At 37.6% G+C, this 27,393-nt stretch overlaps 1 protein-coding gene across 3 annotated transcripts in view; it reads right to left on the reverse strand.

Moving 5' to 3' along the window:
* Positions 1-27,393, reverse strand: part of MEIKIN (meiotic kinetochore factor) — a 104,548-nt gene that overhangs the window by 35,662 nt on the left and 41,493 nt on the right. For all 3 annotated transcript variants that reach the window (XM_012446840.2, XM_064366235.1, XM_064366234.1), the window contains 4 exons: positions 24,848-24,912; positions 20,081-20,151; positions 2,417-2,497; positions 857-976 (listed from right to left, as the gene is read on the reverse strand). In XM_012446840.2, the coding sequence (XP_012302263.2) occupies positions 857-976; positions 2,417-2,497; positions 20,081-20,151; positions 24,848-24,912 (337 nt within the window). The remainder of the gene's footprint in view (positions 1-856; positions 977-2,416; positions 2,498-20,080; positions 20,152-24,847; positions 24,913-27,393) is intronic.

Genomic DNA, 27,393 nt, shown 5'->3' on the forward strand with positions numbered 1-27,393 from the left:
AACAAAGCTGGAGGACTCACACTTCCTGATTTCAAAATGCACAGAGCTTCAGTAATCAAAACCATATGGTACTAACATAAAGACAGACATATAAATCAATGGAATAGAGAGCTCAGAAATAAACCCTCACATGTATGGTTAAATGAGTTTCAGCAAGGGTGCCGGACCATCCACTGGGGGAAAGGAAGGTCTCTTCAACAAATTATGCTGAAAAAACTGGATATCCACATGCAAAAGAGTGAAATTGGACCCTTACCTAACACAATACACAAAAATTAACTCAAAATGGATCAATAACCTAAATGCAAGACCTAAAACAAAAAACATTTGAAGAAAATACAGGACAATAGCCTGGACACCATGACAAAACACTGCCTCTACAAAGAAATACAAAAAATTAGCTGGGCATGCTGGTGTACACCTGTAGTCATAGGTACTCAAGAGGCTGAGGTGGGAGAATAACCTGAATCCTGGAAGTCAAGGCTGCAGTGAGCCTGTGAGCCTTGATTGCACCTTGGCACTCCAGCATGGAGGACAGAGTAAGACTCTGTCTAAAAAAAAAAAAAGAAAGAAAAGAAAATATAAGGCAAAAGCTTCAGACATTTGATTTGACGATGATTTCTTGCACAGGACACCAAAGGAATGAGCAACAAAAGAAAAAACAGACAAATTGTCCTTCATGGACATCAAAGACCCTAACCAAAGTGTATAAAGGTAACCCGCAGAATAGGAGAAAATATTGGCAAATTACATATCTGATGAGTTAAGAGATTTCTTAAAGCACCTCATATGCAAAGTATCTAATGTAACAGTAATTGTTTTCTTTAGTAATCGAAGGAAAAATAGAAAATACTACCTCATTTGAAGAATTTTCCCGCAAACTTGACATAGGGACAATTTCATTTGAATTAACATAATTGCTGACATTTGGGAACAGTTCTTCACAAGACGCTTTTTGTACTGAGGACAAATCAATCTATAAAAGAATACATTATTCTTTTGTAGAAGTTAAATATTGCAAAAGCAATGATTTTTAAGTAATTAAAGTTTTAAAATACCGTATCATTGGAAGCATTTTCCCATGAACTTGACACAGAAACAATTTCATCTGAATAAACACAATTATTGACATTTGAAAATAACTCTTCAAAAGATGCATGTTTAGAGACAAATCAATCTGTAAAGAGGGTTATAACATTTGGTCACTTTAAAGTTATTTTTTAATTAGGAGTTTTTGTTTGCTATGCAACATGTTTTTTTTTCTATTCAGCCATCCAAACATTTATCAAGTGCCTACTAAATGAAATTTATCTATCCAGCAACCATGCTTCCTATAGTAATTTCCCCTGCTCTTCCTTTAAATGTAATCTTCCCAGCATTCTTCCCTTATGTTCTTGCCTACCATTTGAACAACAAAGATTTTTTAAATAACTATCTCTAACACAGAACTCTCTCCTAAGCACCATATCCATTTTTCTGTCAGGTTATTTAAATCACATATTTCTGTACCAAATTCAAAATTTCAAAAAAGATGACCAATTGATTTAGAGATGATTTAAGGTACACAGGATGCACATAGGTTACATGAAAAAAACAATACCATGTCATTTTATATAAGGAACTTTAGCATCCACATATTTTGGTATCTTTGAGAAGTCCTGAAACCAATTCCCCATGGATACTGAGGGATGACTGTGTATAGTCAAGACAACTGAAAACACAGACTAATACATTGGTCATAAAAAAAGAAATGCAGTACTGATACTTGCTAAAACATGGATAAACAAAATGTGTCATATACATACAATGGAATATCAATTCATCCTTAAAAATAAAATTCTGATGCATGTTGTAACACAGATGAACCTGAAGATGCCATGCTAGTGACATAAGCTAAACACAAAGGATAAATACTGTATGGTTCTACTTATATGAGGTACCTAGCGTAATCAAATTCATAGAAACAGAGAAAAATGGTAATTTCTGGGGGCTGGGGTAGGGAGGAGTAGGAAGTTACTGTTTAATGAATATGAAATTTCAGTTTTGCAAGATGAAAAAAGTTCTAGAGATTAAGAATGGTAATGGTTACATAACAACATGAATGAATGTACTTCAACTGTACACTTAAAAATGGTTAAAATTATAAATTTTATATTACATATGTTTCACCACAATTTTTTAAACTGAAGAGAAAATAAAGAAGAATCCTCATTGTTGCTGCAGTACTCTAATCACTCCTTCTCTCTTGCATGTATAGGAGTATACAGAGTACTTCCATTGAAAGTGTGCTTTAGCAACAGAAAAACACAGATACTATTCTCTATAGGCAATACACCCCTGATATGAGAAAAACAGAATAATGGGGAGAGCAGGAGCCAGAAAATAGATACTACAAGTGCCAAATGCTAATGCTTACCGCAAAACCAGTTGTCTCTGAAGATGGAGTACTTGTTAAAAGGCCTCTCTTTTTCTTATCAGAAGTACTGGAATTTGTTTTCTATAAATGTTTTTATAAAATAGGGATTAGACAGCAGAAATAAACTACTTTAGTATAGTAAAACTACAATTTAAAGTTAGTTGACTACATCATAATAAGCAATACAAAAAAATCTTCAATCCGTTGATTAAATTTTTCCTTTTTTTTTTTTGAGACAAAGTCTTGCTCTGTTGCCCAGGCTGGAGCGCAGTGGCGTGATCTCAGCTCACTGCAAACTCCACCCCCCGGGTTCAAGCAATTCTCCTGCCTCAGCCTCCTGAGTAGCTGGGATTACAGGCACATGCCCTTATGCCCAGCTAATTTTTGTATTTTTAGTAGAGACAGGGTTTCACCATATTGGCCAGGCTGATCTTGAATTCCTGACCTCATGATCCACCTGCCTCAGCCTCCCAAAGTGCTGGGATTACAGGCATGAGCCACCACACCTGGCCCTGTTTATTAAATTTTAAACCAACTCACAGGAAACTAAAGAATTTTCTCACTTGAGCTAGATCAAACAATGTCCAAGAGAACTCTATATGGCATAGCAACTATATGAGAATACCTTGGTTGAAATTTTGGTTAATTTAGGAAGAAAAGCTAATTAGAGTGTTGAGTTAGGAAATGGTACCTTGGTTATCTTTGTTAACTGCTAAGAAAGGTATTTTATTTTCAGCATTTAATTCTTAGTATATTACTGTACTTTTTGTGGAAAGAGATTATAAGTTATTTCTGAAGCTGTGAAAACATATGTAGCAAGGATAATTGGCTTAAAATATATAAGTTTAAATGTATATAGATACTTTCATTTATGGAACATCAAAATTAAAGAAATTATAAAGTAGGATGTAGGCTCATTTTCTACTTCTTGCAGATACAAAGAGGCAGGCAGACAAAGTAAGAAAGAATGAAAGAGTAAGGAGAGAAACAGACAAAATCCAAGATCTAAAGAATGAAAGAAAGCGAGGAAGGGAGAGACCAAAAGAGAGAGAGGGAGGAAGGGAGGAGAGGGGAAGGGAGAGGAGATGAGGGAAGAGGTGGAGAAAAGGAGAGGAGGTAGGAGAGGGAGAATGAAAGGCAAAAGAGAAGGAGAGAAAAAGAAGAAGACTAAGAGAAGGAGAGAGGAAAAAAGAGAGAGAGAAGACAGAGACCAATGTAGATTGTAAGCAGAGATTGAGAGAGAAAGAGAGATTGATGAGAAGGACAGTGAGAGAGATCAAGACAGAGACCAAGGAAAAGAGACAGAGCTTGAGACTGCGAAAGACAGAAAATCTGGGATAGCAACAGCAAAGAAATAGGAAGAAAGGTAGAGTAGAAAGTAAGTGATAGTTAGACAGAGACAGGCAGCTTTATTTCTAGAAATCAGCTGCCTTTTCAAACTTTAGATTCCGTGAAACAACCATTTCCTTCTGATAAATGCTCTTTTTGAATAGGTGTCTATTATAAGATCTCAAGTCTGGAATCTTACTTTCATTCTTTCTTTCCCTTCTGGCTTAAAATCTCTTAAACTGATTGTTGGTACAAGACATAATATGGAATAGTTTATTAGGAAAATTTTTGTCAGAAATATTTCTGAGTGTATTTACAATAAAAACACGTCAGCCTCTAACTTACTGGCTATCTTTTAATTTTCCTATTTGAACAATGAAGGTTAGTGTGTCGCTAGGGACTGTGATGCAAGGGTTACAAATAATATATGCAGAGAGAACCTATGGTGTCTGGAGAGTAGGAATTACTCAATGATAACTATTATCATCACCATTGTGGCAGCCCTGAAGGTCCTCTGCTCAGGTCTCGAACAAAGAACCAGCTGTTCCAATGCAAGGAGTGTAGATAGCTGATAGTCCCAAACAGCAACACCTTTAGAATATGCTTCAGCTTTCATGCTGAGGTCACCATCTTTTCAAGCAGCCCCAGCCAATGTCTGGGCAAAATAGCCCAACACAAGATTTTCGTAACAGACAATCTTTGCTCCAGAACTCCCCATTGTGAGAGCTTCTGTCAGATATGCATTGAAGACTGAGACTATCTCTGCACAATCCTGCTTCTTCCCTGCCTTCCTTTCTTAGTCATTAACTCCTGATGTTTGACCTCTTTATTCTGTGTGAATATCTGCTTCCCAGTGCTCTCATCTGACACAACTGTCAACTATCAGTCCAATTTTTAAAATATCAGCATGTATGTAGCTGTAAGCATATAGTTTCTCTACATTTTTCCTAGATTTGTTAAAAATATATATATATTTCTAAATCTTTACATTCAGTACATATTTATAGTCTTTTCAAAAAATTATTAGTTAATAAAAGACTAGTGCTTATCAATGCAGGTTTTGGGGACTGAGGCAACAAAACTAAACTTTTCTACCTGCATTGCTTTCAAAAGCAGACCTATAGTGGGAAGGTGGAACATTGACTTTTCAATAATGAGAGTTTAACTTTGAAAATTTATATCTCTATGTTCAGAATCTTTTTCAGGTGAAACAATTCATAATCATGAAATACATTTCATGGTGCTATAAAAACATTTCCAGCACTTCTCACGTGTCCTATTATCTCAACTTGAAAAGAAGATTTAAACTTAAATAAATGATTTTCTGGAAAAAAATAACATGTCATATATTAAGTAAAAAAAATCTGCTGAAAGACAAAATAGTTTAAAATACAGGTGGAGCAGGATGGCCAGGGATGCCCATCCTCCAAGGCTTGCCATACTATTGTAGGTGGCTTTAGCCTTTGGGTAACTGTAGGACCTGGACAGAGTAAGGCAGTCTTGTCCACGGGATGCGGCCAGTCTGATCTGAGTATGCCCATCTGCCAGTCTCTCCTGGGGCCCCAGCCTGGTGTACTCGCTTGTGGCACAGCCTCACATGACCAACCAAGGTGCTTCCTGGGGACCCTTCTCATAGCTCCTTCACTAGCAGACCATGCCTAAACGTCAGAGAGCTCCCACCGACCAGCCATCACGAATGCACACATGCCTACCTACAACCTCCACTCCCCTACAGCCTCTCCCAACCTCGCTTTGCTGTCATGCACTCACCCAAGGTCCTCTCCACTGCTTTGCTGGCCTGCAAGTTCAGGTGAGCTTACCTCCTCCCTCCCACTGGCATGTGTGTGTGCATGCACCCTGTCTCTCCACCACCGCTGGCGTGCGCACACCCTGCCACCATCAATGTACAGCACTCTGACATGCCAATGTGGCCTGCATGAGGGTGTGTACAGAATCCAGTGTCTCACTACCACCAGCACCTGGCTACCCTGCCCCACCACAGCGGCTGCTGCCACACTCAAGCTAGCATAGATCCTGCTATGCTATGCCACCACCTGAGGAAAGGCACTGGTCAGCACTTCCCATTAGAATGCTGTGGCTGGCAGAGGAGGAACACCTGAGCCCCTCCAGTGCAGCAGTTTCCTAAGCTCCTGAGGCCAGAGAACAAAGCTGGGGGCCTGGTACCAGCAGCCCCGGAGTTAGAGCAGACAAACTAGGAATACTGAGCTAAACTCTGGCCCTTTAAATCTTCCTGAAACAAACTTAACCAACACGTAGACCAATGGAACAGAATAGAGAGTCCAAAAATAAAACTGCCCACCTACAAGCATCTGATCTTCGACAAAGCTGACAAAAACAAGCAATGGGGAAAGGACTGTCTTATCAAGAAATGGTGCTGGGATAACTGGCCAGCCATATTCAGAAGATTGAAACTCCTTCCTTACACCATATACAAAAATCAAGATGGACTAAACACTTAAATGTAAGACCTAAAACTATAAAAACTCTAGGAGAAAACCAACGAAATACCATTCTGAACATAGACCCTGGCAAAGATTTCATGACGAAGAGGCCAAAAGCAATTGCAACAAAAACAAAAATTGACAAATGTGACCTAATTAAAGAGCTTCTGCACAACAAAAGAAACAATCAACTGAGTAAACAGGCAACCTATAAAATGGGAGAAAATATTTGTAAACTATGCATCCAACAAAGGTCTAATATCCAGGATCTATAAGGCACTTAAATTTATGAGCAAAAACCAAACAACTCCATTAAAAAGTGGGCAAAGGCATAAACAGACACTATCAAAAGAATGTATACACATGGCCAACAAGTGTGTGAAAAAAATGCTCATCACCAATCATTAGAGAAATGCAAATCAAAACCACAATGAAATACCATCTCACACCAGTCAGAATGACTTATTAAAAAGTCAAGAACTAGGCTGGGCACGGTGGCTCATGCCTGTAATCCCAGCACTTTGGGAGGCTGAGGCAGGTGGATCACCTTAGGTCAGGAGTTTGAGACCAGCCTGGCCAACATGGTGAAACCTCGTCTCTACTAAAAATACAAAACTTGGCTGGGTGTGGTGACAGGTGCCTGTAATCTCAGCTACTCTGGAGGCTGAAGTAGAAGAATTGCTGGAACCCAGGAAGCAGAAGTTGCAGTGAGCAGAGATCACACCATTGCACTCTAATCCAGGTGACAATAGTGAGACTCCATCTCAAAAAAAAAAAGTCAAAAACTAATAGATGCTGGCAAGATTGTGAAGAAAGGGGGAATGCTTATCCACTGCTGGTGGGAATGTAAATCAGGTCAGCCACTGTGGAAAACAATTTGGTGATTTTTCAAAGAACTCAACGCAGAACTACCATTCGACTCAGCAATCCCATTATTGGGTATATACTCAAAGGAATATAAATCATTCTAACATAAATACACATGCACACGTATGTTCATTGCTGCACTATTCACATAGCAAAGATATGGAATCAACCTAAATGCCCATCAGTGGTAGACTGGATAAAGAAAATGTGGTACATATACACCATGGAATACTATGCAGGTGTAAGGAAGGAGTTGTTTCAGTATGCTTAAGTCTTTAATCTATTTTGAGTTGATTTTGGTAGATGGTGACGATGTAGTGTGAATATGTGTCCCCATCCAAAACTCATGTTGAATTGTAATCCCCAATAATGGAGATGGGGCCTGGTGGGAGGTGATTGAATAATGAGGATAGATTTCTCTGGAATGCCTTAGCACCATCCCCTTAGTGTTGTTCTCTTGATACTGAGTGAGTTCTTGTAAGATCTGTTTGTTTAAAAATATAGTACCTCCTGCGCCTTCTCTCTCTTGTTCCTGCTTTTGCCATATGAAGTGCTTGCTCTTGCTCAGCTCTTCACCATGAGTAAAAGCTCCCTGAGGCCTCCCCAGAAGCAAATGCTGCCGTGCTTCTTGTACAGCCTGCAGAACCGTGAGTCAATTAAACCTCTTTTCTTATAAATTACCCAGTCTCAGGTATTTCTTTATCACAACACAAGAACAGCCTAACAAAGCTGAGAAATAGAGGTCTAGTTTCATTCTTCTGCACAGAGATATCCAGTTTTCTCAGCATCATTTACTGAAGAGACTGTCCTTTCTCCAGTGTATGTTCTCAATGGTTTTGTTGAAGATCGGTTGGCTATAAATATGTACATTCATTCCTGTGTTCTCGATTCTTTTCCTTCGGTCTGTGTGTCTATTTTTCTACCAATATCATGCTTGTTTTGGTTAGTACAGCCTTGTAGTGTATTTTGAAGTCAGGTAGTATAGTGACCTGAGCTTGTTCTTTTTACTTAGGACTGCTTTGACTATTCTGGCTCTTTTTTGGTTCCATATGAATTTTAGGGTGTTTTTTCTACTTATGTGAAAAAGTACACTGATATTTAATTAGGGATTGCATTGAATCTATAGACTGCTTTAGGCAGTATGGTCATTTTTAATGATATGAATTCTTCTGATCCATGAGCATGGGATGTCTTGTCTCTTCAATTTCTTTCATCATTGTTTTGTAATTTTCTTGTAGAGATCTTTCACTTCTTGGTTAAATTTATTCCTAGGTTTTTGTTTGTTTGTTTGGGCTTTTTTTTTTTTTTTTTTTTTTGCAGGTGTTGTAGATGTAATTCCCTTCTTGATCTTTTTTTCAGATATTTCATTATTGGTGTATAGAAATACTGATTTTTGTTTGTATCCTGCAACTTCACTGAATTTCATTTTCAGTTCTAAGAGTTATTGTTGTTGTTGTTGTTGTTGTTTTTCTTTGAGACAGAGTCTTGCTCTGTGACTCAGGCTGGAGTGCAGTGGCACAATCTTGGCTCACTGCAACCTCCACCTCCTGGGCTCAAGTGATTCTTATGCCTCAGCCTCCCGAGTAGCTGGGATTTCAGGCATGCACCACCATGCCCAGCTAATTTTTGTATTTTTTAGTAGAGTTGGGGTTTTGCCATGTTGGCCAAGCTGGTCTCAAACTCTTGGCCTCAAGTGGTCGCCTGTCTCAGCCTCCCAAAGTGCTGAGATTACAGGTGTGAGCCACTGTGCCCAGCCCTAAGAGTTTTTTGATGGAGTCTTTGGTTTTCTAAAAATAAGAATAATGTAGTCCCCAAAGAGGGTCAATTTGAGTTCCTCTTTTCCAATATGGATGCCTTTTTTTTTTTTTTTTTTGCCTGATTGCTCTGGCTAGAACTTCCAATAGTATGTTTAATAGGCGTGGGGATGGTGGGGATGGTCTTGTTCTTAAAGGAAAGGCTTTCAACTTTTCCCCATTCAGTCTGATGTTAGCTGTGGGTTTTGTCATATATTGCCTTTATTATTTTGAGGTATGGTATTTCTATGCCTAGTTTGCTGAGTTTTTGTCATGAAGCGATGTTCAACTTTATCAAATACTTTCTCTGCATCTATAAAAATAATCAGATAGTCTTTGTTCTTGGTTCTGTTAATGTGATGTATCAAATTTACTGATTTGCATAGGTTAAACCATTCTTGCATCCCTGGTATAAAACTCACTTAATCAAGGTGTATTATCTTTTTGGTGTGCTGTTGGATGAAGTTAGCTAGTATTTTGTTGAGGATTTTGGTGTCTATGTTTATCAGGGATACTGGTCTGTACTTTTCTCTTTGTTGTTGTTGTGTCCTTGTCTAGTTTTGGAATCAGGTTAATGCTGGCCTCAAAGAATGAGTTAGGGAGAATTCCCTCCTCTTTGATTTTTTGAAGTAGTATGAGGATGATTGGTATTAGTTTTTCTTTATAAGTTTGGTAGAATTTGGCAGTGAATCCATTTGGCCCTGGGTTTTTCTTTATTGGGAGACTTTTTATTACTGATTCAATCTCACTACTTATTATTGGTCAGTTCAGGTTTTCAGTTTCTTCCTTACTCAATCTTGGTACATTGTATGCTTCTGGGAGTCTACCCATTTCTCTAAGTTTTCTAGTTAGTATATGATTATTTATAAAAGTCTCCGATAATGTTTTCTATTTCTGTGGCATCAGTAGTAACGTCTTTTTTTCATTCCTGATTTTGTTTATTTGGGTCTCCTCTCTTCTTTCTTTGGTTAATCTAGCTAGTGGTTTGGTAACTTTATCTTTTTGAACAAAAAAATTTTCATTTCATTGATACTTTGTATGTTTTTTAGTCTCTATGTTGTTTCTTTCTGCTCTGATCATTATTATTTCTTTCTGCTAATTTTGGGTTTTGTTTGTTTTTGATTCTCTAATTCCTTCAAGTCATAATTAAATTCTTTATTGGAAATCATTCTACCCTTTTTCTTACATAACATTAAATTTACATAAGCACATACTACTTTTTTAATGTAGGCATTTATTGCTATAGTTTCCTCCAAGCACTGCTTTTACTATATTCCATACATTTTGATGTTTTGTGTTTCCATTTTTATTCATTTCATGAATTTTTTTTGAAGAGACAAGGTCTTACTTTGTCACTCAGGCTGGAGTGCAGTGGCACTATTGTAGCTCACTGCAGCCTCAAACTTTTGGGCTCAAGCAATCCTCCTATTTCAGACCCCTGAGTAATTAGTACTACAGAAATGCTCCAACATGCCTGGCTAATTTTTAAATTTTTTAGGAGACATGAGGTTTCAATATGTTGCCCAGGCTGGTCTCAAACTCCTAGCCTCCCAAAAGTGCTGGGATTACAAGCATGAGAAGTGATCTTCTCATTGCAGCCTTCCAAAGTGCTGGGATTACAAGCATGAGCCACTGTGCCTGTCCTTTCAAGAATTTTTTTTATTTCAATCTTAATTTCTTCATTGATCCAATAATCATTCAGAAGTACCTTGCTAAGTTTTCACGTATTTGTATAGTTCCCAAACTTCCTCTTGGTATTGATTTCTAATTTTATTACATTGTGGCCTGAGAAGATACTTGATATGATCTCAATTTTTTCAAGTTTGTTGGCACTTGTTTTGTGGCCTAACATACAATCTAGCCTGGAGAATGTTCCAGGTGTAAATGAGAAGAATGTTAATGTGTGTTCTGCAGTTGTTGGCTAAAAAAATTCTGTATATGTCTGTGAGGTCCATTTGATCTAAAGTCCAGGTTAAATCCAATGTTCATGTGTTAATTTTCTGTCTATATGATTTGTTGAGTGCTGAGTGAGTGGGGTGTTGAAGTCTCCCTCTCTACTGTATTGGAGTCTGTCTCTCTTTAGATCTAGCAATATTTGCTTTATATATCTGAGTGCACCATTGTGCACTGAGTGCATATGTATTTAGTATTGTTATACTCTCTTCTAGATTGATCCTTTTATCATTATATAAGGATCTTCTTTTTTTTTTTTTTTTTTTTTTTAACTGTTTTTGACTTAAAGTCTATTTTGTCTAAGTATAACTACTCCTGCTCAGTTTTGGGTTCTGTTTGCATGGAATATCTTTTTCCATCTGATATGGTTTGGCTCTGTGTTCCCACCCAAATCTCATCTTGTAGCTCCCATAATTCTTACATGTTATGGGAGGGACCCACTGGGAGACAAATGAATCATGGGGGCAGGTCTTTCCCATGCTGTTCTTGTGAAAGTGAATACGTCTCATGAGATCTGACGATTTTATAAATGAAAGTTTCCCTGCACAAGCACTCTCTACCTGCTGCCATCCATGTAAGATGTGACTTGCTCCTCCTTGCCTTCTGCCATGATTGTGAGGCCTTCCCAGCTATGTGGAACTGTAAGTCCAATAAACCTTTTTTTCTTCCCCATCTCAAGTATGTTTTTATCAGCAACGTGAAAATGGAGTAACACACCATCCCTTTACTTTGAGTCTCTATTTTTCTTTACAGACAAAGTGCATTTCTTGTAGACCACATATAGTTGAATCATGTTTTTTAAAATTATTCAGCCAGTCTATATCTTTTAAGTAAAGAAGTTAATCCATTTACATTCAAGTTTATTATTGATATGTCATGCTTTGTTCCTGTTATATTCTTATTTTCTGACTGTTCTGTATACTCTTTGTTCCTTTGTTTTTCTTTTGTTTGTCATTGTGTTTTAGTGGTTTTACTATAGAGGTATCATTTGAGTCCTTTCTCCACTTCCTCTGTGTGTTTGCTTTACTTGTGAGTTTTGTAGTTTCATGTGTTTTCATGATAGTAACTATCATCATTTCACTCCCAGTTTTAGGACTCCCATGAGTTTAGTAGTGATGAATTATCTTGGAATTTGATTATCTAGGAAATATTTTATTTCTCCTTTATTTATGAAGAACTATTTTGCTGTAAATAGTATTCTTGGTTGGCAGATTTGTTCTGTCAGCACTGTGAATATATTATCCCATTCTTTCTGGCCTGTAAGGCTTCTGCTGAGAGATTCTACTGTTAGTCTGATGGAGTTTCCTTTATCATTAGATACTTTTCTCCTGCTGTTTTTAGAATTCTCTGTTTCTCTTCCATTTAGACAGTTTGACTACAACATGTCGTGGAGAAGACCTTTTTCTGTTGTATCTGTTTGGGGAATCACTGAGCTTCCTATATCTGGATGCCTAAATCTCGTTAGACTTGGGAAATTTTCACCTATTATTTCATCAATAGGTTTTCAAACCCTTTCATTTTCTCTTTGCCCTCAGGGATATCAATACTTCAAATATTTGGTCACTTGATAGTGTTCCATAGTCACAAAGGCATTACTCATTCTTTTTAATTTTTTCTTTATTTTTGCCTAACTGGGTTATGCAAAAAGAACTGTCTTCAAGTTTCTGAGAGTCTTTCTTCTGCCTGATTTAGTCTATTGTTGAATCTTTTGAATGTATTTTGTATTTCATTCAATGAAATCTTCAGTTCCAGAATTTCTGTTTGGTTCTTTTCTCAATAATATCCATCTCTTTGGTAAATTTCTCATTTGTATCCTGAATTTCTTTTTCTGATTTATTTGTATTGTTTTTTGGAATTCTCTTGCATCTCACCAAACATCTTTAGTATCAAAATTTTGAATTCTTTTTCCTGGGATTTTGTGAATTTCCTTTGTATTAGGATCTGTTGCTAGACAATTATTGTGTACCTTTGCAGGTGTCATATTTCCTCACTTTTTCATGTTTCCTGTGTCCTTACATTGATATCCATGCAGCGGTGTCACAGTTGCTTTTCCCAATTTTTTTGAATTTGCTTTCAGAGGGGGCATATTTTTCTGAAGATGTGTATATGGTGTTGGTAAGCTAGAGCACATTTGCTCTGATTCTTGGCATATGCAGTATTGTTGTTTTTGTATGATTTCTTTGGCTGTAAACAGCATCAGTGGTATCTGTGATTTCCTTGATGGCTTAGCATATGGTTGTTAGTGGAGGCTATTATGAAGTTTTGCTGGAGACTGGGATGCCAAGTAGAGTGGTCTTCAGGCCTCAATGGTGGCACTGGTATGTTGAGTATGCCTGTCCTTGGGGACCCAGGGCAGCATACCCTGGCATTGGTGTTAGTGGATCCAGGTAGCCAATGGTTAGGCCTCCAGGTGGCTTGCTTGGATGCCAGGAATGGCAGCAGTAGGCCATGTAGGTGGGCAGATTCTAGAGTCCTTGTGAAGTATGCACAGCATGGCCAATGGCAGTAGCAGTGGTAGGAAAACCCACTGGAATCTGGTCAACTGTGTTGGTGTTGGCATGGCTATGAGGTTGGGCAGGCTGGTTTCCAGATTTTGCAAGTGGCACACACTGGTGAATGCCAGCTGTGGTGGTAGCAGCAGGTTGACTGGGACTGATCTCAGACCCTGGGAGGAGTGCTCAGGTGCCACCAATGGTGTACTGGGCTGCATGATGCTCAGAACCCCTGGACAGTGTCCTTGGATACTAGGGGAGGTAGAGCCAAGTTAGGCTGTATCCTTAGGCGCCCTCATCATGTGCAAAGATGCTTGCTATGGCATGAAGGGGCAGAATGACTCCCTGGCCACTGGCAGAATGCTCAGGTGGAGGCAGTAGCAGCTGTGCTGTGACCCTGCAACTGGGGAGAGTGGAGTTGCTTCCCCTGAGAACAGTCATAGGTAGGCAACTGAAAGGCATGGGCTTTATCTGAGCCTTGGCCAAGAGTAGGCGTGGAATTTATCTTTGGAGTGCATGAGAATGTACAGTTGTCCCTCTGTGGGTGTTAGGGAATAGGATTGCTGTCTGTGGCTGCCTCTTTAGCCCCAGGAGGGAAGGAAGGAGAGAAAGAGGGAAAAAATTCATGGAACTGACAGTATGCATGGAAGCAGGAGAAGGACAGGTAATCATGAGGGAGTAAAGAAAAGAAAATGTAGAAAGGCTGGGGAAGATTTTTCATTGCTTTTGGCTAAATAAGTGAAATCCAGGCCAAGTTCAGTTAGATCTCTAGGCCACAGTGAATTCTAGTTGCCTATTAAGTTTAGCTATCCTCTCTTCTCCCTTCCTTCATTCCCATTAGTCCTCAACAGCCACTGGCCAGGCGCAGTGGCTCATGCGTGTATCCCAGAACTTTGGGAGGCCAAGGCGGGTAGCTCATCTGAGGTCGAGAGTTCAAGACCAGTCTGACCAATATGGAGAAACATAATCTCTACTAAAAATACACAATTAGCCAGGTGTGGTGGCACATGCCTGTATCCCCAGATACTTGGGAGGCTGAGGCAGGAGAATCACTTGAACCTGGGAGGCAGATGTTGTAGTGAGCCAAGGTTGCACCATTGCACTCCAGATTGAGTAATAAGAGCAAAACTCCGCCTCAAAAAAAAAAAAAAAAAAAAAGAAAGAAAGAAAGAAAGAAGGAAAAAGAAAAAGCTTCCTGTAACCCTGCCTATCATCCAGTTATCATTATTTTTCTCTATTTCCCCTGAGAATCAAGCTCTATAAATAACTATTATTTCCTTGCTTTCCATAACTCTTCAACCTATTCTATGATGGTTTGCCTCTTTAGTCTGCTAAATTTTTTCCTACCAAAGTCACCAGTTTCCTTCATTATTCCAAATTCAATTGACTTTAAAAAAAACAAAAACAAATAAATTTTACTTTTTATTTTTAATTTATTTTTATTTATTATACTTTAAGTTCTGGGGTACATGTGCAGACATGCAGGTTTGTTACATAGGTATACACATGCCATGGTGGTTTGCTGCATCTATCCCCTGTCATCTACATTAGGTATTTTTCCTAATGCTATACCTCCTCAATCCCTCCACCCCCTGCTATCTCTCCCCTAGCCCACCACACCTCAACAGGCCCTGGTGTGTGATGTTCCCCGCCCTGTATCCATGTGTTCTCATTGTTCAACACCCACTTATGAGTGAGAACATGTGGTGTTCGGTTTTCTGTTCTTGTGTCAGTTTGCTGAGAATGATGGTTTCCAGCTTCATCTATGTCCCTGCAAAAGGCATGAACTCATCCTTTTTTATGGCTGCATAGTATTCCATGGTGTATATGTGCCATATTTTCTTTATCCAGTCTATCTTTGATGGGCATTTGGGTTGGTTCCAAGTCTTTGCAGAACCATAGTGCCACAATGAACATATGTGTGCATATATCTTTATAATAGATCAGTTTATAATCTTTTGGGTATATACCCAGTAATGGGATTGCTGGGTCAAATGGTATTTCTAGTTCTAGATCCTTGAGGAATTGCCACACTGTCTTCCACAATGGTTGAACTAATTTACACTCCCACCAACAGTGTAAAAGCGTGCCTATCTCTCCACACCCTCTCCAGCATCTGTTGTCTCCTGACTTTTTAATGATCGCCATTCTAACTGGTGTGAGATGGTATCTCAATGTGGTTTTGATTTGCATTTCTCTAATAACCAGTGATAATTAGCTTTTTTTCAAGTTTGTTGGCTGCATAAATGTCTTCTTTTGAAAAGTGTCTGTTCATATCCTTAGCCCACTTTTCAATGGGGTTGTTTTTTTCTTGTATATTTGTTTTAGTTCTTTGTAGATTCTGGATATTAGCCCTTTGTCAGATGGGTAGATTGCAAATTTTTTTTCATATTCTGTTGGTTGCCGGTTTACTCTAATGATAGTTTCGTTTGCTGTGCAGAAGCATTTAAGTTTAATTAGATCCCATTTGTCTATTTTGGCTTTTGTTGCCAATGCTTTTGATGTTTTAGTCATGAAGCCCTTGCCTATGCCTATGTCCTGAATGGTATGGCCTAGGTTTTCTTCTAGGGTTTATGGTGTTAGGTCTCAAGTTTAAATCTTTAATCCATCTGGAGTTAATTTTTGTATCAGTTTTAAGGAAGGGATCCAGTTTCAGCTTTCTGCACATGGCTAGCCAGTTTTCCCAACACCATTTATTAAACAGGGAATCCTTTCCCCATTGTTTGTTTTTGTCCGGTTTGTCAAAGATCAGATGGTTGTAGATGTGTGGTGTTATTTCTGAGGCCTTTGTTGTGCTCCATGGGTCTATATCTCTGTTTTGGTGACAGTACCATGCTGTTTTGATTACTGTACCTTTGTAGTATAGTTTGAAGTCAAATAGCATGATGTCTCCAGCTTTGTGGGGTTTTTTGCTTAGGATTGTCTTGGCTATGTGAGCTCTTTTTTTATTTCATATGAAGTTTAAGTGGTTTTTTCCAAAGTGCTAGGATTACAGGCATGAGCCACTGTATACCCAATCTTTTATCAGCTATGTCTTTTGAAAATATTGTCTCCCAATCTGTAGCTTGTTATCTCATTATCTTGACATTGTCCTTCACACAGCAGAAGTTTTTTTTTTATTTTTATTTTAACGAAGTCCAGGTTACCAATTATTCCTTTTATATTTGGGCCTTTGGTAGTCTATCTAAAAAATTATCATCATACTCAAGGTCACCTAGATTTTCTCCTATGTTATCTTCCAGAAGTTTGTTTGTTTTTCGTAGAGAAGGAGTCTTGCTCTGTCACCCAGGCTGGACTGCAGTGGCGTGATCTTGGCTCACTGCAACCTTGGTCTCCCAGGTCCAAGCAATTTTCCTGCCTCAGTCTCCCAAGTAACTGGAACTATAGGTGTACACCACCATGCCTGGCTAGTTTCTTTTGGATTTTAGTAGAGACAGGATTCCACTATGTTGCCGAGGCTGGTCTCAAACTCCTGAGCTCAGGCAACCCACCCACTTTGGCCTCCCAAAGTGCTAGGATTACAGGCATGAGCCACCATGCCTGGCTCTTCTAGAAGTTTTATAGTTTTGCATTTTACATTTAGGTCTATGACCCATTTTGAGTTAATTCTTGTAAAGGGTATAAGGTCTGGGTCTAGGTTCATGTTTTTGCGTTTTGGGGTCCAGTTACTCAAGCACCATTTGCAGAAAAGATCAACTTTTCTCCATTATATTGCCTTTGCTCCTTTGTCAAAGATCAGTTGATTATATTTATATGGGTCTATTTCTGGGCTCTCTCTCCATTCTGTTCCATTAATCTGTTTGTTTGTTCTTTTACCAAACTCACACTGTCTTGATTATTGTAGCTTTACCGTAAGTCTTGAATACAGGTAGTATCAGTCCTTTGACTTTTTCTTCTTCAATATTGAGTTGACTATTCTGTATCTTTTTCCTCTCTATATAAACTTTAGAATCAGTTTGTCTGCCACATAGGTCCCCCAACAGGTTAGGTTCTGGAAAAATACTTTCTCCTGAGGCCAGGCCTTGTTACAAAAAAACTCAGGATGTTTTAGCATTCTGTTTCAAATAGTTCCTTTCTGCTCCCACTGCTAGAAACATGAGGGAATTTTACTCTAACATTTACTATGAAGATCTGGTAGTAGAGCTCCTGGAAATAAAACTCACAAAAGTGGCAGGGACACCCCCATGACTCTCAGATTTGTCCATATGGAGCCTCCAGCAATTCATAAACACTGTTTAGGTTATCCTATCCTGGCAATGCTTCCCATGGAGGTTTCTGTTCACGGGTTTCTCTTTTGGTAAGTTGTGATTCTCTGTATCCTCCTGTCTATCTATCTAATATTTGGTGAAGCACTTTTCTATATGACCTTACTTCTCTGACTAACCTAAGAAGAACCAGTGACTTTTCAGTTCATTCAGCTCTTTACTTGTTGTTAGGACAAAGTGATAACTTAAGATTCTTACATTACTGCACTAGAAACTGGAAATCCTACAACTGACTTTTAAATTCCTTCTGAACACAAAGAAACAAAAAATTTTGGATGATGGATATCCCAGTTACCCTGATTCAATTATTATGTATTGTGTGGCTTTATCAAAACATCATATATACCCCATAAATATATATAGCTATTATGTACTCATAATAATTAATACTTTTAATATAAATAATCAAAATAACATAGGCACAAAAAACAAAAAAATTTTTTTTTATAATACTGGACCTTCAAGCAGCATTGTTCATTCCTCCTTTTGTGGGTGAAACGATTTCCTCTCTTGATATCTATGATACTATATTCTGTTAATTTTTCTCCTCTTTTCCAGCCACTCTTCCTTTTATACTTGACTATGGAGTTTTCCAGGGACTGACCTCGGCCCACTTCTCTTCCTTACTCCATAGATTTTCTTTCCTAGGTGATTTCACCCTTTTCTATGACTTTAAAAAAGTATCTATAATACAATACATCTCTTCCCCTGACCTCCAGATTTATAGCCAATGGCCTTCTCAACATTTTCATCTTCATGCATCCTCAGAACTCCTTTTTTCCTGTCACACTAAATAGCATCTTTATCTATCAAAGATGCTGTTCTTAACATTTCTCTTTCCTTCATCATTTGTATCCAATCTATCAACTCTACAGGCAAAATTATCTTGAATACACGCGTATGTCTTTTCTCTCCTATCAAATACTCTAGTCAAAGCCACCACAATCTTTCACCAAAAATCTTTGTAACTTCCTACAAATGGGTCTCCCTATTCACACTCTTGCTCCCTTTCAATTTGCTCCCTAATTCCTGACAGTGACAATCTAGTATAGTAGAAAGAGTATAGGCTTTAGATCCGGAAATACCTGCCACAACCTCCTCAAAAAAACTGGTGAAAACCTAAAGCTCAGTTTTCTCAGCTATAAAATAGGTAAAAACAAACAAACAAACAAACACTAACTACTAACCTGCCTGGAATGATATAAAGAAAAGACATAATTAATGAAAAGCCACTCAAAAAGTAGCTCTTGTTACATACAAAATAAAGTCCCAAATTTTCCCCAAAGACCTCCAGATTCTAGCTGGGCTTGATGGCTCACACCTGTGATCCCACATTTTGGGAGGTTGAGGCAGATGGATTGCTTGAGCCCAGGAGTTCAAGACCAGCCTGAGCGACATGATGAAACCCCGTCTCTACAAAAAATATGAAAATTAGCCATGAGTGGCAGTGTGTGCCTGTAGTCCCAGCTACTAGGTAGGCTGAGGCAAGAGGATCATCTGAGTCTGGGGAGGTCAAGGCTGCAGTGAGTGGTGAGTGAGCCACTGCACTCCAGCCTGGGTGACAGAGCAAGACCCTGTCTCAAAAAAAAAAAAAAAACTCCAGATTCCAAGCCTAACATATGATTCACTAGTAATCTTCAGCATTATTCAAAGGGAAGTTGGAAAAAATGTAAAGTACACTGTCCCCCTAACCCATCCACAGTTTTGTTTTCCACAGTTTCAGTTACCCGTGGTCAACCACAGTCCAAAATATAAAATGGAAAGTTCTGGAAATAAACAATTTGTAAGTTTTAAATTGCACACCATTCTCAGTAGCATGATGAGTAGCATGATGAAATTGTGTGCCATCCCCCTCAGTCCAGTCCACTTCAGGATCATTGGTTACTCAGTAGCTGTCTCAGTTATCAAATCAGCAAAATACAGTATACACAGGGTCAGTACTATCCACATCCACTGGGGGTCTTGGGATGTATCCCTCACAGATAAGGGGGACTACTGTACATTTTCATTCTTTTTCATAAAATTAAATAATCTATTTGATGAACTCCCAAAATGCTTTTAATTACTGACTTAAATAGCTGAAAAAGAATTTCTTTAAATGCGTTAGTTAAGTCTAGGCACAGTGGCTCATGCCTGTAATCCCAGCACTTTGGAAGGCTGAGGTGGTAGGATCACTTGAGGCCAGGAGTTTGAGATTAACCTGGGCAATAAGGGAGACCTCATATCTACAAAAAAAAAAAATTAAAAATTAGCTGGGCCTGGTAGTGCACGCATGTCTGTAGTTCTAGTTACTCAGGAGGCTGAAGCAGGAGAAAAGCTTAAGCCCAGAAGTTCAAGGCTGTAGTGAGCTATGATTGCAGCACTGAACTCTAACCTGGGTGACAGAATGAGACCCTATTTCTTAACAACAACAAAAAAGTAAATTTAAAGTGTTACTTAAAAGTATATTCTTTATTAATGAAATTCATTATGATTTATGTAGTTATTCTGCTTCAATACTTGCTTTTTTCTTTGTTTTTTCAGGAGTTGAAGGGCAAGTGTTCTCAGCAAGCGAAATCTCACAAGCTGCATTATCTATAAATAAACACATAGTTTAGCATTCTACTTATTTCATCTGTCATTAACTGTAAGTCCAAAAACCAACAGAATTCAAATTTGACAGAACAAAACAATATTTTTAAAACCCCTGATTTTAATGACTGCGTCTTTGTTAATAATTAAACAAGAAAAATTTATGTATGTTGAATAATAAAAACATCCTTATCTTAAGAGCTCCAGGTTTCACAGAAGCAAATAAAATACATATAAAATATTTTCTTTTCAGTTAGTAGGGAAAGTTGTGACTATAATTCTTCATTCATTATCCAACCATTTCCACTCTCCACATTTTCAAGCTTTTTTCATACTGCAACTTTTTCTTTTTTCTTTTTTTAAATTTCAATAGCTTTAGTGGTACAAGTGGTTTTTGGTTATATGGAAAAATTCTATAGTAGTGAAGTCTCGGCTTTTAGCGTACCTGTTTACTGCAACTTTTCTATCAGCATTTTAAACATACTCAAGCCTCTCTCTTCAAAAACTTTTCCTGTACCTCATATCCATCTCCTGCTACAGCCCCTATATCTCTTCTTTCCCATAAGTACTCTTCAAAGATCTGTCCACATATATTAACTTTATTTCCTCTCCCCCATTTACTTCCAAATCTAAAGTATCCAGTTGCACTCCCACCAATATCAGTAGAAACTTTTCCTGTCCTATCTCATTGGACCTTAATACAACAGGCTGGAACATTTCCATCTTGGCTCCTTTTTATGTCTCCTCTTCAGTCTTGAGTCTTCCCTTTTCCTCTCTCTGGACTCAATCCAAGCAACAAATATTTATTGAGTGCTATGTGCCAATTTTGCCTATCATATGGATTTAAAATTGCATATTCAGCTTTTCTTTTTGCTTTCCTTTTTATTTATTTATTTATTTATTTATTTATTTTGAGATGAAGTCTGGCTCTGCTTCCCAGGCTAGAGTGCAGTGGTGTGATCTGGGCTCACTGCAACCTCCCCCTCCTGGGTTCAAGTGATTCTCCTGCTTCAGCCTCCCAAGTAGCTGAGATTACAGGCACGCACCACCATGCCTAGCTAATTTTTATATATTTTTTAGTAGAGATGGGATCTCACCATGTTGGCCAAGCTGGTCTCGAACTCCTAACCTCAAGTGATTCACCCACCTTGGCCTCCCAAAGTACTGGGATTACAGGCATAAGCCACCATGCCCTGCACAGCTTTTTGTTATTTTTAACACCACTACCTTGAATTAAGGCACCAAAAGATTTTTCTCTTTTTTTTTTTTTATTGCATTTTAGGTTTTGGGGTATGAAATGCTAACGAGATTTTTCTTTAGATTTCAGTAGCATTTCAATTCACCTCCCTCTGCAGTCCATTATCCTTGTATACCTAAAATACAAATATTGTTTGCTTAAAACTCTTCAAAGGCTTTCCACTGCCCTAAGTTAAACTCAAGCTCCTTAATTTACCATTACAAAGTCCTTTTTACGATCTGTGTATTACTTACATATTCCTCAGCCTCACTACAGAGGCTAATAAGGTTGAAGACAAAATACATTATGCCCAGTTAAATGTGAATTTCAGATAAACACTGAATAATATTTTAGTATATCACATTTAATAGCACAAGTATGAGCAGTATTTAGGACATACTTACATTAAAAATTATTTGCTGTTTATTGGAATTCAAATTTAACTGAGCATTCTGTAACTTTATTTTCTAAATCTGTCAACACTAGAGACTAATCACTCCTGCCATATCGATCTTTGAGGGTAAGATGAAGCAGGTGGTTTGAGAGCTCTGTAGGAGACAAAATAAATACTAAGATTTGGAAATGGATTAGATAGTAGCCTGATAAATGATAAAAAAGGAAATGTCAAGGTTGACCCTCAGGTTTCCGGTTTGCTAAACTACATCTGATAACCAAGCTGGAGGATAATAGAGTAGAACCAGGTTAGGTCTTGGCTGTGATGATTCTTAGTCCTCAATCCCCATTTTATTTCATAATCTTGATAACTTTTATCATAGCTGGGATTATTCTTTCCTTAAAACACTCTCCTCTGGCTTCTGAGGCATCATTCTTCCTGGTTTTCCTACTTCAGCACCAGCCACTAGGTCTCAGTTTCCTTTGCTGAATATTTCTCCCTTTCCCTACTTTTAAATGTTGGAGTGTCCTATTTCCATTCACTGTATGTTTTTTAAAAATTATTTTTACCTCCTACATTATTTCATTTAATCATGTGGTTTCAAAACATCTCTTTGCTGACTCCAAATATGTATCCATAGCCCCAGCCTCTGGCATGAACTCCAGACTCCTCATCATAAACTGTCTTCATAACATATCTACTTGAAAGCTAATAAGCCTTTCAGTTTTAAAATATTTTACTGAAGTATACCATAAACATAACAGTCACAAATCTTGGTATATACGTATTCATCCATGTATCTACCACCTAGATCAAGACATAAAATATCTCCAGCACCTGAGAAGTTTTTTATGTTCTTTCCTTGTTGGCACCTCCTTTCCAAAGACTACCAGTGTTGTGACATATCACCCTGAATAGTCTTGCCTGTTCTTGAAGTTTATATATATGAAATTATATAGTATATACATGTTGTATCTATGTTCTTTCACACAACATTATGTGTATGGGCTGACAGATCACATTTAATATGCCCAAAAAAATTTCTATTAACGGTTCTCCCAACTTGCTCTGCCCTATAGTGCTCCTATCTCAGTAAATGGTATCATCATTCATCTGATTTCTCAAGAATTTAATACTCATCCTTGACTTCTATTTTTCTCCCTTACCTAATATCCAGCCTAATCACAAATTCCTGGCATATCTGCCTTTAAAATATATTCCAAACCAGACCACTGCTACCACCTTGGTCCAAAACACTATTATCTGATCACTATAATAGTTTAATAAGGTCTTCCGGCTTCCACTCTTGCCTTCTTAGTCTATTCTCCACATAACCACCCAAACAATTATTCTAAAGTATATATCTGAGTCTTTGGAACATAGAAAAGTAACACGTCTTAGAACCTTAGGACCACAGACTCATTGGACCTAGAAACACAGAACTCAAGGGCTCTTAGAAGCTTTGAGTTTCTCCAGCTTAGTGCTTGCTCCTGTGGAGTAATGGATAAAGCAGAAAGAATAGGTGAAACACAGTGGTTTCTCAGATATTATATTTAGATTATTTTACATCTTACTACAACATTTATGAATATCCTAAAATGGTAATGTCCAGTGTTGTAGCTACTGACCTATGGGGCTATTTAAATGTATTAAAATGAAATAAAATGTAAACTAAAAAAATACATATCTGATCATGTCATCCCTCTGCTCTAAATGATCTAAGATGTATTTCTCAGTACATTTAGAATAAATGGAGGAGTGCGTTGTAGGGAAGGTAGGGGTGGTTAATGGGTATTTAATTGTACATTTAAAAATAACTAAAAGAGTATACTGGATTATTTGTAACACAAAGGATAAATGCTTGAAGGCATGGACACCCCACTTACCCTGATGTGATTATTATGCATTTCATGCCTGTATTAAAATATCTCATGTAAGCCATAAATATATATACCATCTATGTATCCACAAATATTAAAAATAAAAAAATTTTAAACAGAAATGTGTAAAAAAATCTCTAGAGCAAGAAGTGAACTATTTAAATTTAAATTTAAAATTACCACACAAAAGTAAGAATACAAAAACATACCAAATTCAAGAATCACTATTCTGCCCTACCACCAAGCTTTATAAATATTTTCCATAGCAAAGGAACACTTTTGTTAGGAAAAACATAGGTAAAATCATGGTTGTTTTTGGTACCCTTACCACTTTCCCTTTAATTATCGCTCATCTGTTATTGACACAGTCCCTTATTCTTTGATCTGTAAAACAAATCCTTCTTCTAATGCTAACCCTCCAGGGTAGAAGGTATTACTCCTTCCAAGCATTTTGTGCTTTTACAAGATTAGTTTTTATCACTAGACTAATTTTGCTTAGAACAGAAAGCATATTAATAGTCTTATACCTATATTTCCTAACTTAATGTGTAGCATTTTGTAAAGGCTCATTAAGATAACTTCTTAAAATGAAGATTTTGCACATACATATTCATAGAAACATTTACAACCATCAAGAGCAAAATCAGTAATTCTTCAAGTTTACTCTCAAATGGATGCTATAAAACTTGATGCAAGAAATACAGAAAAGAGAAATCTGAGATATAGCAGAGGTTAATAAGGATGTAAACATCTTGCTAAATTTATTCTAATAGTAAATTACATAAGAAAGGGTTAACAATGCAAGACACTTTGCTGATCCCTTTATTTTTCAATCATTATGCATAACCACAATATTACTTACTGCCCTCTGCTACAATTGAAATCTACAAGGGTAGGAAAAGTGTATCACCTCCCACTAGTATACATAACAATGTCTAGTACAGAGTTTATGTTCACTAAATGTTTATTAAATGAATAAATAATTGATGCTGTGGAGATAGCTAAGACCCACTTTCTAATCCCACATACCTTCTTTCTTAAATACAATCAAGCTAAAAAGTACTCAGTTCACCGAGCTACTAACTTCGTTAATGCATGTTGCATGTAGTAAAAATAAATACAGAATCATTTATTTTAACAGAAGTAGTACAATTATTACAGAAAATAATTAGTTTCATTATTTATTACCTGATTCTGAATTTGAAGCACACTTTGCTTTTGGATAAATATTTTTATCTTCGACTGTCATCACTCTAAAACAAGAAAAAACTAGTCAGTATTATTTTCTAAATCTTTCAGTAACTTTCAAAAATCCTCAAATAATATTTAAAATAAAGATATTTATGTGCGATTAATTATCCTGTGGGAAAATATAGTTGATTAGAAAATGTTATCATATTTATATAAACAAATAGTTTAGTAAAAAAGACAATAAAACATTTTGTACATTTATCAGTGTAAAGCAATATGTATAGAGGACAGGACATAGTGTTTAGAATAAGACAGACCTTCCTTTAAACCCCAGTTCCACTACTTATACATGAGTGGCCTCTGGAAAGCTACTTAGGCTGTCTTGAGTCTTGGTTACCTCATTTATGTAAAAGGGATGGCTATCTTGTTTCCTAAGATTCTTGTGGAAAGACTTTTAAGATACATGAGAGATTGATGGTGATGATGATGATGATGATTGAAAGAGAGTCTTGCTTTGTTATCCAGGCTAGAGTGCAGTAAAATACTTTTTTTGAAATTAATATCTTGGGTTTTTTTGGTACTTCTACAAATTAGACCACCTCCAATTCTATCTAAATGTGTAGGAAAGGACTAGCTATCACAAGAGGAATAAATACCAAAGGATCAAAGCTCAGCCTTTGACCACAAAAATGGGATTTCTGAGTCCCTAGCAAGAAAATGCAGTTGAAATCAAAGGTGAGAAGGGGATTTTCTAAATTCCTATACTGATTAATTGAATAGTTGAACTCAGTAAACAGAGATAATTTTATTCTTTCATATTTCCCTTTAAACCCATCTTGTCAAAATACTACTTTCTTGCCTCTGAATGAACTTTCAGGTAGATTTCTTTTTACTAATGCCTTTCTGGCACTCTCTTATAATAAATAGTTATTTTTAGGTAACACAAAGTTCAGTGTAATATGACAGCTCCAAACTCTTCTTATCTAATTTAAATTTTTTCTTTTTCTCAGCTTGGGCTTGATTTAGACTCAGAATATGCTGTAGGAAGAGCAATCACCATCGTTTTAGTCTCTATTTCTTGTTCTTTTCTCTTACCTATTTGGAAGTTAACTCTTTTGGTTCCTCTGGCAGTGAATTACAGTAAGTTCTAGAAATGCACAGGAAAGGTCTTTCTCAATCTTGACTGATACTGTTATGTGCCATTGGTATCTCTGGGGTATGAAAGATAATCAAATGTGGACTCTTTCAAACTTGAAGTATTCTGAAAAGTTCTTTGGAGGTTTACCTATCACTGGGGCTCTCTCACTTGCTGCTTTTTATCATCTCCTCAGCTTTTGCCTTTGATGACAGAACACCCAACCACTTTTGAGTGAGGTTACTTCATCCTTTGCAGGAAGTCATATTGGGCATAATCCCTTTCAAGATTATCCATAATTATTCCCCTTCTATGGAATCCATATTTGACCTATAGGCACTATGCACAAATCTTTGTCATGTCAAACTCTAAAAGTATATCTAGCTTCCTCTTTATTCTGCCATTCCAAAGCACCTAACAGACTCTCTTGCCTTTAGAGTTATCAGGTATGAGTCAGAAACTAACTCCCAGGGACATATGTTGAACCTTTCAAATGGTTCTCTTGGAGATTCCTCACTTGTGTTGAGGTGAGGGGGAAGTCTCCTCACTCCCTCCATATGACACCAATAATAACTCTTATCAAAGGAATAGGTGTGAGGTTTGTTCTTGGGTTCTTGCTGAGTTTAAAAGGAAGAAACTGAGGCCAAGACAAGAAGATCCAATAGAAAGGAATTTATTCAGGCTCCCGGGCGAGGTTCTGCAGCCCGACAGGAGGGTCCAGAGAAGTTGCACAGACTCCTCTCAGATGTGGGGTTTTATAGGGAGTGAAGGAGCTCGATTGGTTGTGGGAGAGCAGGACTACTATTGGGTAAGGTTACAAGCCTTTGTTTGCATACAGGACTTGGCTGCTATTGGTTAGAATTACTCGGCTGCTATTGGCTAGAAAGACTTGGCTGCTATTGGCTAGAATCACAAGACCCTGCTTGCATACTGTGTTCTTTAAGGAAAAGCCAGGCTGTGCGAGAAAGGGAGAAGGGAACATGCCCGAGCTTGTCCAAGCTTTCGGGGAAAAAAGGGGGTGGGGGTGTGTGTCCGAGCTCCCAGCGAGGCAATCGGCCTTACAATAGGCATTCTTGGACTTTGCATCCTTTCCAAGTATTCTTAGCCTTTTCTTAGTTTGGAGATGAGTAATGGGCAAATGCTGGTAGAATTGGATTTTGATCTCACCTTTTACAAACTGCACATAGATAATTCTACACAGAATAAGGAATGGGGGTACTTGACAACTATTTGTTTTCATCTATAAGGTCATTGTCCAAACTCTAAGACACCATGAAAACCACATTTAACATTCTGCTACATTCCTCAAGTTCCTATTAACATATGTAAGTTAAAACACAACTACAGAATTCTACTATTAGCCATTGCTATGGTTTGAATGTTTGTTCCCTCCAAAATTCATGTTGAA

This window comes from Aotus nancymaae, unplaced genomic scaffold, assembly GCF_030222135.1.
Source record: "Aotus nancymaae isolate 86718 unplaced genomic scaffold, 86718_ANA_hifiasm-v0.15.2.pri h1tg000064l_1, whole genome shotgun sequence".
NCBI classification, from domain to species: Eukaryota; Metazoa; Chordata; class Mammalia; order Primates; family Aotidae; genus Aotus; species Aotus nancymaae.